The sequence below is a fragment of the Solanum lycopersicum genome, chromosome 2, assembly GCF_036512215.1.
Source record: "Solanum lycopersicum chromosome 2, SLM_r2.1".
In the NCBI taxonomy this organism is placed as follows: domain Eukaryota; kingdom Viridiplantae; phylum Streptophyta; class Magnoliopsida; order Solanales; family Solanaceae; genus Solanum; species Solanum lycopersicum.
This window is the reverse complement of record NC_090801.1, coordinates 43,219,886-43,233,228: the sequence shown is the minus strand read 5'-3', so window position 1 is coordinate 43,233,228 and position 13,343 is coordinate 43,219,886. Positions and strand designations below refer to the sequence as shown.

The 13,343-nt window shown below is 34.5% G+C and overlaps 1 protein-coding gene across 4 annotated transcripts; it reads right to left on the bottom strand.

The window, feature by feature from the left end:
* Positions 1-1,084: 1,084 nt before the first annotated feature.
* On the bottom strand, positions 1,085-11,047 carry LOC101247271 (uncharacterized). Of its 4 annotated transcripts, XM_069293299.1 has the most exons (7): positions 10,906-11,047; positions 9,967-10,032; positions 5,761-5,858; positions 5,238-5,558; positions 4,331-4,410; positions 4,159-4,217; positions 1,085-1,698 (listed from the first exon to the last, which is right to left on the bottom strand). In XM_069293299.1, exons 4-7 carry the CDS (start codon positions 5,550-5,552, stop codon positions 1,394-1,396), a joined length of 759 nt encoding a protein of 252 aa, XP_069149400.1. In that variant the 5' UTR covers positions 5,553-5,558; positions 5,761-5,858; positions 9,967-10,032; positions 10,906-11,047; the 3' UTR covers positions 1,085-1,393. The 4 variants fall into 4 exon arrangements, with proteins under 4 accessions (XP_069149400.1, XP_010315665.1, XP_010315664.1 ...); XM_010317363.4 differs by lacking the exon at positions 5,761-5,858 and having other exon boundaries at positions 5,238-5,569; XM_010317362.4 differs by lacking the exon at positions 5,761-5,858.
* Positions 11,048-13,343: the final 2,296 nt, after the last annotated feature.

Below are 13,343 nucleotides of genomic sequence, written 5' to 3'. Positions count from 1 at the left end.
ATAAAATTATCACAAGCACCTATTTCGATATTGTCATTTAATTTGTATCCAATTTTAGAATAATTTAATTAGTACCCTCTTTTTAACCAGCTTCAGAAAAAACTCCTCCTTTAGCAACACCACCATTGCAACGACCTGTCGTCATATCTGTTTGAATTAGGTCAACAAACAAAAATAACCATTTATAGATAATCCATGAACATAAAGTTAATACTATAATCTAAATTCAGATACCAAAAAAAAATATTATGTGCACTACTTAGATTTGGTAAGAAAATTTCAGAATTAGAATAACAATCTACTTAATTAAAATTTGCACAATCTTTTAGCTCTTTTTTTTTTTTTTGGCTTCAATTGGCTTATTGAATTTCGATCATATGTGGATGATTTTTTGGGTCAAATACATGCATTGACCTTATGCCAAAATATCTGAATTTTGGCTTTCAAGGAACATACTTCAGTAAAAATGTCTGGAACTAATCTTTACAAGCCATTATATATGTGAAGTCTTGCTAAGGTCATAACCTCAATCAAACATATTGGAAGTTTGATCTAATTGTCAAGTCCATAATTTAGTAAAAAAAAAATATCCACCGATCTCGTCAAGAACATATCTTCAGTAGAAAATATCTAAAGTTAAGACTCACCCTATAACTCAAGGGGAAAAAATCTCAAATTGGACTTGACAATTCATACCAAACTTCAGGCAAACGTGCTCATTGTTTGTCCTTCACTAAGATCATATTTCAGACAAGAATATCTGAAGTCATATGCGATCTTTTCAACCTAAATCACGTAAAAGTAAGAAGCGAACAAACTTGTAAAACAATAAACTTCACGTTAAATTGGGGGTATATATATATTGGACAAGATAACTAGGTAGTAAGATATTTGGGTGTGGCGATTAATTAGATGAGGATAGTTCTTGTATATGAAGGATTAAATGTGAGAGGTTAATTGTTGCAATACATCATATGATAGCACAAAGAAATATATTGCATTCTGGCAAAGTATCATCGATAAATTAGTTTCTTTCTTTAGAAAGAAAAATTACTTGTCAGTACTCTATAATACAAAAATGGTATTATATCAAACAATGATGATATCCTAACAATTTATTCCTTCGGAAAATATATTTGGTCTTCTATAATACACAAATGGTATTACACCAAGCACAATGAAGATACTTAACTTTGCCTCAATGAAAGAAATCCAAATAAGAAAAGATTGTTAAGCTAATGCAATACAAGCATTTTAAGCTGGACAGATACGATTGCCTGTCAAAATGGCAAGGAGAATTACAATGCTAATGTTGCTAAATTTTGAATGATCCTTTCACAATCAAACTCCATCTCTTCTAATTGTTCATATGACAGAAAATTGGACGTGTCAATCACATTATTGGCATCTCCAAAGTTTGTAAAACATCTTTAAACTCAAACTCACTTGTTTCTCTGTTAAAGCGCTCCACTAGTTTGTACCTGACATCATTCAAGTAAAATGATTGTATGGTGTCCAAAAGCCATTTTGCCTCCGAGTCTGTGAGCTTGCTAGTAAAGACAATGTCCCCTCGAACAAGAACTAGATCCTTGCTTTCAGCAAACTCAGTGTAGTAAGAAACTGTGAAGTATGGAGCAGCTTGAGTTCCTCTTGCTTTGTAATCTTCAAGACCTGTGATTAGAATGTGGGGTGCCTGCACTGCATGATGATTTAATGAATAGTCATGAAATGACTGCAGATGATAAACGGAATCTTCTTGTTACTGATGGAGTCTCTCACCTAACTGTCTTGATGTTTACACAGAGCACTAGAACTGATATCACACAGAACAATGGCCACTAAATTATAAGCATAAACAAATTTGATTTATGCAGGTTCACCAGAAAAGTAGAGGTTCAGTTGGTGAGAACAAATATTCTGCGAAATTCTCCATCTTTGTCACAACTACTCGTTTATTCTGTTTGGAATGGGGAGGCAAGGTGGGAGGAGTTGATCTACATACACACCTTTAAGTTCAAGAAGGAACAAATATGATATTCATAGATGTCCAAAGGAAAGCCAGCTAACCAACTAAATACATGTACAACTAGAGCCATCTATGTTCATCTGTCATAAAGGTTAGAAAACAAGGTGCAATCCTACACACTACAATAGTACATCTTGTTTTTTTCCTTTTCTAAAGTATGTTTATGTAGAAATGATATTGTTAAATTTGGTTACTTGAAACTTGTACAGGTAATTTATAGTTAGTAGAAATTTGTCAAATATCTTGACTGCAGGCAAAAGTACTGACCTGATATTGGATGAAGTACTAATCAGTAAGGACCTGAGTACTAGAAGTACTGAGAAAATAACATATCATCGGCTTCAGTCTTCAAAAAGCATAGCTATTTTACCTATAAAGAAGCCTCAGAACAAGGGATTCCGTACATGGGTTGACCAGCCAAGGAATATGTAACGAAAACATGAAGAGAATATTCTTTTTGAAAAAAGTAAACAAGACAAGTGATCAAAATCCATAACAAGAAAATAAAAGCAAACTAGGGATGACAATTAGAAGTAATCAACCTGACTGAGAAGTATCAAAACACCAGGTGAAAGCTAGCCCAAGTTAACTCAATTGAAGAGATCAATGTAAATCAAGTTAAGGAATGGTTTGTAGTTGGAGTCTGTTTTCTGCATATTTAATCAGAAAAACAGCAAGGTAATAGTAGAAGTGAAGCACTAAATAATGAGGTAGGGACACGACGCACGTGAGGAAGTACAACTGTTGGGGGAGGGAACTGATTGTCTAAGAGAATGTTGATGACATAAACAAAAGGGCTGAATAAGTTAATGCACCAAAACATTTATACATCAGCTACAGTAAAGCTGTTTTTGGGCCCACAACATTGCTCCATTTTGAGACATTTACAAAGGTATCCTCCTGGGCCCATATGTCAAAGGCAAGACACATCTGTCACTTGAGCAAAAGAAATCTAATTTTTTCGACATTTGAACTCCACAAGAAAGAATTGAAGCCTATTGGACCAGCAAATAATGCACAAAAATAAAGCAAATTGACCAGAATTCCTTTCAAATTGAATTTTTTAAAAACATAAGCAAACTTATCAACAGTGAGGTGCTTACCCACTTGTCTAATAGTAGAAAATCTTAACTCGCGATTGAAGATTATAGGACAGGAGAATTATTGGAAAGATTGATCTCTATTTTGGTTATTGTTCAATCACCATAATATGACCTAAGTTGCTCGGACTCAGGTGTGGGTGTCCGATATGGGTGCGGATCTAGACTCTAGAGGTCGAATACTTCATGATCTAATTTTTGAGATTCGGGGATATGGATCCATGTATGGATACGGGTGTGGAGATTCACCTAAAAATAATTAGGATAATATGTTGATACCCCACGTATCAAGGCATCTCATTTATTTGGAGATAATGGCAGTGCTTGGTTTGACTTGCTACTTCAACTATTTCATGGATACTGGTAACGCTGTCCATCATGACTAAGAAGATGGAAAAAAATCACCTTAATTTTTTAACCTCTACTGAAATTCCAACCTTGGATTATATGGTCATTTCAACTTCCTTGACCACTAGAGTTTTTAAACCCTGTTGTTACAATTCTTCAAAACTGTTGTCTTACCTGTGTTGGAGCATCTGAAACGTACACTATTTTTGGAGGATACTACATGCGCCCAGCAACATTTTTGGAGAGCCAAGCAAAACATTCTTAATGTAAATAAAGGATAGGAGGACAGGAAAGAGGGAAAAAGGATCTTTCAAGTGACATTGCCATCGACTCCCTACATAGCAAAAAGAAGTCTACAGCTGCAGACTCTTTCATCAGATAATACGGAGATGGTAGACCATTAAAGTATTATATGTTCCCTTATGTATCCGACTATGAATAGTAATATTATTATCTCAATAACAAGCTCATCCAACAACACACTTAAAAAAGATGGAGAGCATTTTTCTTTTGTGAGAATAAATAAAGCTGCCAGCAGTGACAGCATCAGAACTAGAGAGAGGAACTCTTAGAATAATTTTTTGATAAAAACTCTAACATACAGTGTCTACATCATGGTAGTAGGTTTTACAATGCAAATCAGCAGAGATTGTTAAAGAACAAAAGGAGCAAGACAAGACTAACCTTGCACAAACATTGTTGTGTAACCACTTCCCTTCCATAGCGGAATCACAAAATACCGGCTACACATGAAAACAGAAGTAGGATGTCAAAGATAGCGATGGAAGAGTGCATTAAACAGAGAAACTAATTATAGTCGAGAAAACAAATGAATAAGATGAAGCAGTATATTTACCAACTTGAAGCTCTTTGCTCCAAGAGCTTATATAGCTTAGATTTCATTGATGCTGCAATGTGACCTCTTCCCAAGTGATACTGAGATAATATAATCATGCAATGAAAGAGCAAATGAGACAGAAAGAATAGGATCATTCAAGTATCACTAACACTTTAGAAAAGCAAAAGTTATGGAACATATACTGCAGACCATGATCAAAACATACAAAGTATACAACTTAATAAATAAGCAAACGTAAAGGTACATGGCTGATTGTAGCTAAAAATACTTGAATGGATTGTGTAAACACACATAAAAATAGTAATTTTCTCTAAACTTCATAAAGAATTTTCAAGTCTAACAAGCATTTCAGGAGGCAAGTCCTTTTGCAGGAGATCAGCTCTCAAAAAAAAAAAAGATGAGAAGGTAATCCATGACCAAAGCATCTCTGAAGCATCACAATTTAGAATTGAATGGCTTAAAAACACTATGTTCCACAAGAAAATCTGTTGAAGGGGTAAATTAGACCAAAGATCAAAAGAATTTATGGGATCCTCTAATCTTTCCAGCAAATCTTCATTCCATTTGCAGCAAAGTGATGTTAATAGTAGTCATCTACAAAAAAATATTAATGCAATCATAAAAAACCAGACAGTGTATATTTTTGGCTGCATGAATTACTTTTACTAGTTTATCAGAAAGATCAGATAAACCTTATGACATCAATTCCTAGTGATGTATGAGAAACAAGCTAACCTGCTCATTTCTATGACAAAAGCTTGGTCTATTTGTGTATTAGTCATCATATTAAGTGACTACTGTAATTTACAACTGTCCAGAATAAGAACTCAAGGATGAAACTATCTCAAGAAAGCCAAATATGCATTTAAAATTATCAAAATTTAAAGAAGTGTTGAAATATTACATCATCCCAAATGTCAGCTAGCTCTTCAGCTGATTTTTGCTTTGCCCTCTCCATGTCAATAATAGAGTCCAAGGGCTTTTGTTTCAACGGGCTGAAGCCAGAGGCAAATTTTGATGTCCTAATGCAACCAAGCGAACGCCATTTCAAGAAATCACTAGGAATAGCATGTCGTGGTGATTTGTCAACAATCTGCTGCAGAGTTGAGCTTCTGTATGCTTGTCTTGAAACCACAGAGAAAGAAGAACGATTTCTATAGAAAGCCATGGCAGAAGAGAGTATTCTCTTTGATACACTACTTGACAAATGGTGCATCATGATTATCTGCAATAACACTGAAAATCTCAGACATCAACATCTCATCGCTCGCACAGACAAAACCTAGAGATAGAACATGTACATTGAGTCATTGATACATTCATTCACAAATAGACAGCACATACGAACATGAAGCCTCAGGATATGTAATGTGCCAGTAATAAATCAAAGAGAGTGGTAAATATAATGGCTACTAGGGAGTAACAACCTGAAGATCCTAAGTCTGAATCCCAACTAGGACAGTTTGGTGTGAGACCATATGCTCAAACTTCTACGGGCAAGTTTATTGTCACCTGTGCTTGTAGGCTGTACAAATTGTCTGGTGGATTAATCGAGGTGTGTTCATGTAGCCCAAACACCACAGGAATAAAAGAAAAAATAATTGCAATCAAGGAGCATTAAATATTTCAATTCAACATCAGGGATTATTCATGACTCAGAAGTAGGTAACATGTATGGTCAGCTTGGTGCTTTTCTAAACTGATATAGGGCAGGCAGAAGATACAACAACAAAAACAACATACCCAGTGAAATCCCACAAAGTGGGGTCTGAGCAGGGTAGAGTGTATGGAGACTTTACCACTACCTCGTAGAGGTAGAGAGGCTGTTTCCGAAAGACCTTCGGCTCAGGTGCATCAAACCCAAGTAATAGAAGAAGAAAACAATGAAGAAAGCATAGCAGTTAATAAAAAAACAGTGTAGTCTACAAGAAAGAAACAATAACAACAACAAACTTGTGTGATAATCGAAATACAATAAACAACATATGGAAAGAACTACAACAAGGGCATGCCGAGTACTACATCAGGCACTAACAAGCCTAAGCAAGACAACAATCTATCTCTACTAACCTTCTATCCCTAATACGTGACATCCCCTCCTTACTATCTAAAGTCGTGTCCTTGGTAATATGAAGTTGTGATATGTCCTGTCTAATCACCTCTCCTAATACAACGCATAGAAATCGCGTGAGTGACAGAAATGTTGAAGATATCTAGAACTGAAAAATTGAGGTGCCAAGATCCTTTAAGTCTTCAAATTTTCTCCCATTTGCTATTTTTTTAAAAAAAATTCACATATGCTATATTTACTGGTTGAAGAACTTCTACATCACCCTTAGCTACTTTTTCTTTGAGTTTTGATTGGTAAAGGGTATTGAATCAAAAGCAGCAAAACTGCTGGTAAGTATTTACAGAGGAAAGTCCAATTACAAGTTGTGTAATGAACTCAAAAAGTCAACCACGGCTTCTGTATCATTAGCTATTGCCATGTTGCACCAAAACAACAGAAGAAAAATAAACTGTGATTTAGACTAATTACAAATTCCTTTTGCTTTAATAAATTCTCAAATTTCTTTCCTTCCAAATACACAACCAGATGGCAGCAGGCAGTAGTAAGTTCCATGTTCTTAGTTTGACTTTTTCCAGTCCTTTCATGTACCATCATTGCAGTAGCTCGACTATCGTCTTATGCATCACCCAACTGATCCCCCTAATATTTAAGAGAAAATAACAAATTTGTGAGGTGTAGGGGCAATGTAAGAAAAGAAGAATGAAAATTGACACTCTCCCCTTCCTTCTCACACAATGAACACCCCCTGCAGATTGTAATCCTTCTTTTCTGAAGATTATCACGAGTTAAACATGCCTCGTGTGCCACCAACCACAAAGAATAATTGACCTTCAAGGGTGCCTTACTTCTCCGGAGGATTATCCAAGGCCAATCGGGAAAGCTGTCAGATAAACTCCTCAATAACGTTTGGCCTTGAATTTCCCTTTTGCATCTCTATTCCAAGTGTCAGTTTTGACTGAACCAGACTTTGGCTATGTGGCTAAAGCATTAGAGAAGGCATGCTATCATAATCCAAATGATTTATATTGCGTCTAAGTGAAGTTCCAGCCAAGTTTTGACCAATATTGCGAGATAGTGGCATCACTATGTTGTGCTATATTGAATAATACTGGGAATTACTTGTTTAATGGAGAGTGCCTGAGCCAAATATCTGACCGTCACTTTACCTTTTTGCCATTCCAAGTTTGAGAGCTGAATTTGTATAAAAAGAATGTCAATGTGCTCTGATGTGTCGCCATATAGATGTACCAGATGAAGATGGTAATTTGGTAGTTCAAGGAATAAGGAGACCGTATTTTGCACTAATAACAATCCTCCATAATGCTTCCTCCTCTTGACTAAACCTCCAAAGCCACTTATGCATCAAGCTGATGTTACAAATCTTCAGATTTTTTACCCAGGGCACCCAGCTTCCCTGTCTTGGGTTACTGCCTCCCTTTTCACCAGATGAAAATCTTTATGTTCCTTGTTAACTTGCCACAAAAATCTCTTAAAAATTATGTAGTCTTTTAGCTACATCGGCTGGTAAGGAAACTAGGACATAGTGTAGGTGGGTAATAATCGAGCACACTATTGATCAAAACAAGTCTGCCTCCCAAGGAAAGATACTTCCTTTTCCAGCTAGACAATATTTTTTCACAGCCTTCTACTAGATCACATGGTTGCAGCTTTTGCTTGATCCGAGGGGTAGGCCTAGATATTTAGCTGGAAAGACTCCAACTTTACAACCCATGATGTCTGCAGCTTCCTGAATTGTAGATTTCATTGACCGGATAGAGAACACTCTAGAAAAAGAATCAGTTAGATTATCAATTTGCTCCTTTTCTAGTTCGCAGAAGATCAAAGAATCATCCCCATATAGAAGATGAGTGATTACCAGCTCACAATGATTTTTTTCTGATACATGTATTAAAACCCTTAATCCACGTATGTTGTTCTGCTGTGGCAAGCATCTTGCTTAAGCCTTCCAGTGAATAAAAAGGGAAACAACGGGTCACCCTGTCTTAAGCCTTTTTTTGTGGCAACGATTCCTTTAGGAGAGCCATATATGTTGATGGATAATTTCACTGTATATATGTAGTAGAATATCCATTTTATCAATTTCCCACCAAATCCATCACCTTTAGCATGTCTAAGAGAAAATCCAAATGAAGATTGTTGAAGGCTTTCTCGATCTCTAGCTTCCGTAAGATTCCCCACTTCCCTTGCTTCACTCCGGAGTCTATACATTCATTTGCAATTAATAGGATACTATTTAATTAAGGGTATGTGAGTAAGAAACACTTCTTACTTACTTACTTTTTAGGAGTGAGTAGATTCCATAAGGGGTTAGCCCAAGCTAAAAACACCATTTGATATGAACCAAAAGGAGTATACTGTATACTTTATCAACCTCTAAATTATCATTGATCGTGAAATGATTCTTATTAAAGAAAACTTTTTTTAAAAATAAAGCAGTGGGGCGCATTTGAGTAGTTTCTGGCAAATTGCAGAACCATTTGCTCACGTTTTTTTTGGAAATAATGATGGGGTCTGGGCTGAAGGACAAGCATCTCGATAAATACCCGTCACTTCAGCTCTTCACTATGTCGCCCCCTTGGAGACACCATCTCCTCAGAATTCCACTTAATTTTTATAGTTGGGACAATTCCACTTAATTGTTTTTAGTTGGTACAACTCCACTTAATTCTAAATAACGGAGTAGAGAACTTTTCTAACATTGCCAAAGGTGGGAGCTGAAGAGCATAGAAAAGTTGCAAGATTTGTTGCAATTTCAGCTTTGGTGAAGAAAGTGCTACCTGAGTGAGGCAAAGTGGCCAGCCTAAGATGCACCTAGCTTCAGGGCTAGGGTGATCCTTGAGCAAGCATAACAAGAATGATTATTCATATTAGAGGTACCATATCATTTGCCACCAACTATTCTGTAACAACACCATATTAAAACCACTTATATGATACTACAAATATTTCAGCAATGCCTTGTACTCTATCATTGTTCTGGATACTCTCTCTCTAATTGTACACAAATTTCACCCCAAAAAATGCTTCTAGGAGACAGAAACACCCATTTTATGGAACTTATTTGCTGAATTAAGGATTTTAAAGCACAATATTTAGCTTGTCGATATGAATAATTCTCTTGCATGCATTAGCCATTTTTGGAGTGAGATTATAGAATTTATAAACCCCAATTAGTATTACCTATATATTTATTTTTCACTAAAAGTTATGAAAAAAGATGAAGTAGGTGTATCAATCAAATTAGATGGGAACAAAAATCTTGTTTAAAAAGCTAAAACTGAAAACATGGTATACTAGTAAGGACAAAACATTACATTTTTCAGGGACAAAATTAGAAGCTGAAACCTAAGAATCATCATTAAAATTACATTCACACAGTTGGACAAAAGAATTAAAAAGACAAGGAAGCCGAAAAAGAGAAATGAACCATCTTTACATAAGCTATTGCCACTATCGGATGAAACAGTTGCCCAATAAAATGAAAAAGAATTTAATAAATGAAACAATAAAGAGAAGAATTGATGTATAATAGACGGCACACCTTATTCCGGGGTGAGTAGCAAAGATTGGTGTCTGTCAGAGAAGAGAGTATCGGAGTCCACAGTTGCTGCAACAGGAAACAGTCATAAAGAAAGTTTTTTTTTGAGAATGGTAAATGTACATACATTTCCTTTTTTAGAAAAATGACCTTTAGATTAATTTCATTAATTCACTTTCTTACGGGAGTAACGTCCCCGAAAATTCATTTTTTTGGACCAAAGAGAGTAATAATGATAAAAACCCAAAAAGATAATTTTTAACAAGTCTCCTCTCAAATTTCTTATACCAAGAAAGTATAATGTATTCTACTTCATTGTTCAAACATTTCACATATTTCGCGTTATTTCGTCAGTTAGATGCACATATATTAATTTGGGTGGGCTCATTAAATTGAAAACAAAAGCTCCAAGACGTACGACACCACTCATGTATGTGCACAATCATTCTCTAAATCTTTCTTCGGCCTATCCATATCTGATTAGCAAATTGTTCAAATCAAACTGATAACAATCAACATAATTCGCAGGTTGAGATTAACCAAGTGAAGTCTAATACCCTGGTCTCACTGAAAGATCAACAGAGTCTAGACTGAGGTATTCAGTTCAAAGCTCAAGCATTACGTAAGTGGCAAGAGCTAGCATGACAACACAAATTCAAAACGGCAACTTCCTAATCCCACATTTTGGCTTAAGAAACTACTCATAAAGCCTTTAGACTTCACCTGGCAAATTATCAAACACCTTGTGAGCGCATATCAACAAGTACATTGTCAAATGTGCAGAAAATATAGTTGATAAGCCAAATAGAACAATCATCACTGATAAATACGCAACACAACTTCACAAAAACAAATCCAGCATTGACACTAGAATTTTGCATTCAATTCACATCAACAAGGGATTGGGGATTTAGGACGGAATCAAGGCAACGAGAGACTTACGTGAAGTTAGGCAAAACAAGTATCCGATGCCACAAATCAGTAGAGTGCAGTTAGATCAAATGGGGGGAAGTAAGACGGGGCTGTGCTTTTTCTTCTTTTCTTTTTCCAAGGAAAACACAAACTCAAATGGGTTCCAAATAGTTTTTAATTATTTTTATAGTATTTTGATGTTTTTAAACATTTATTTTAAGTTAAAATAATATAAATTAGATGAGATGGGTACTTGTTGAGCACAAACTCTACAAATTAGATCATGATACATTTTACTTTTTGCCCATCGAAGTAATTACATTTTTACTTTAAAAATAATATTTTCTCCGTTTAAAAAAGAATGACCTAGTTTGTCTAAAAAAGAATGAACTCTTTCTTTTTTTTTAATAAAAACTTTTCACTTGACATGTTGAAGGCCATAAGATTAAACGACAATTTTATACATTTCACGTAACTTTATTTAGGACCACATGATCAAATACTTCTTTATTTTCTTAAATTCCGTGTCAAATCAAACTAAATCATTTTTTGTAAAACGGAGAAAATAGTAATTACCACCATCCCAATTATAATTGGTACCTATTGTCATATTTGATTCTGAATTGATTCTTGCTTGATAAATAAGTTATTAGTGTAATACTAGTCATAAAATCAAAAAAATAAATAAGTATACATCGTCTTAAAATAAACATGTGGCTGACAGGCCCCTATAAGTAAAGTCAATGAATACCTTCAATTCATATAGAACATTAACGAAATCTTGTGTGAGCTGTCGAGACCACCGTGATATCTAAAAACATATAAATGAATTCATATATACAAATATACGATCAAGATCAACATGTCGTTGTTCTAGAAGGGCAAAATAACAAGGCAACATGAATTACAAAGAATTATAGAGAAGAAACAAATTTCAGGAGTAATCTCGAGGAATATGAATAGCTACTTCATGGATTAAACCTGAGATTCAGCTTAAGAGAAAATTACAAAGAGAAAAAAAAACAATTTTATTATTAATCAATGAATGAATGTCAATGATCTAATACAATCCTTTTATAGGCTCCTAGAGATCGCTAAAACAGTTAAAATCTATAGCTAGAGTAATAACATAATTTAACCATCTAACAGTGCTAACTGTTCTAACTAACTTCTGGACTTGTTAACAGAAATTGCCACATCCAAGGTGTGTGTGCATGACCATAAAAGTACTTTGTATCGCGGAGATTGCTTAAATTTAAGGATATGATATGTGTTACAGAGAGTCTCATTTTGTATCCATTCAACTCAAGAGACAAGAGTGCTTCACTTTGTGGATATTAAGTTATTGACTCATTACACTATGTGTTAATTCAAATCGAAAAATATTGACACTCAAGTACATGTTCCTTTCGTTTATTCAAATTTTGTTCTTACTCTTTAATCATCTTACACCTTTATTCATTTTGTGTAATGCAAAGAACAACTTTGTAAAATACGTTAGAATGTACTTGTAAAAATTATTGTTTTGAAATATTTGGTCTTTTACTATTATATGTTGGATTTTCTTGAATCGCTAGGGTCTTTTATGATGTAATTTGGACTATTCCAATTTTTATAATCTTTTTATTATCATCTTGTAAGTATTGATTTGTGTACTTGTTGAAGTATATATTAAATGTTTTATCTTGATATTTTTGTTGTAATACATACATAACTATATGCATCTAGTGTGAGTGAATCTAACTCTAAAATTTAATATCTAATTAGTACTACTTTGTTGTTATACTAATGTATTATTACATCTATTTTACATGCATGGAGATAATGGCGCCTAATAAACAATGGATGAAACTCATTAAAGATAGACTTACTATTGCTTATTAGATGGGGTTGAGACTTTCTTGGATTATGCTTTTACAAAATTAGGAGACCCGCAGTTGATACATTGTCCATGTATTAAATGTGGTAATGCAACTTCTAGAACACGTGTTGTTGTTAGGTCACATTTAATAGTACATGGGATAATACAAAGTTATATTTTTTGGTATCACCATAGGGAATGTCAGGTGAAGAACAATCAAATTTTGAAAAAATATATGATAATGACATTGAAGAGGATGATGGTGATGATGAAATAGATGGTTTGCTTAGAGATTTGTACCTCAATTTAAACGAAGATAATATGAATAATAGTGGTGATGATTTTCTGGAGGAGGAACCAAATGATGAAGCAAAAAAATTTTATAGACTATTTAAAAATCTTGATCTACCATTATATGAAAGTGCAAAAGTTTCTAAGATTTCTAATTTGGTTAAATTGTTTCACCTTAAAAGTATTGCTCATTGGAGTAATGAGTCATTTACAATGTTGTTGAAGTTTTTGAAAGATGATTTATTATTGGATGGAACAAACTTGCCGGATTCATATTATGAGGCAAAGAAGGTTATTCGGGATCTTGGGCTTACTT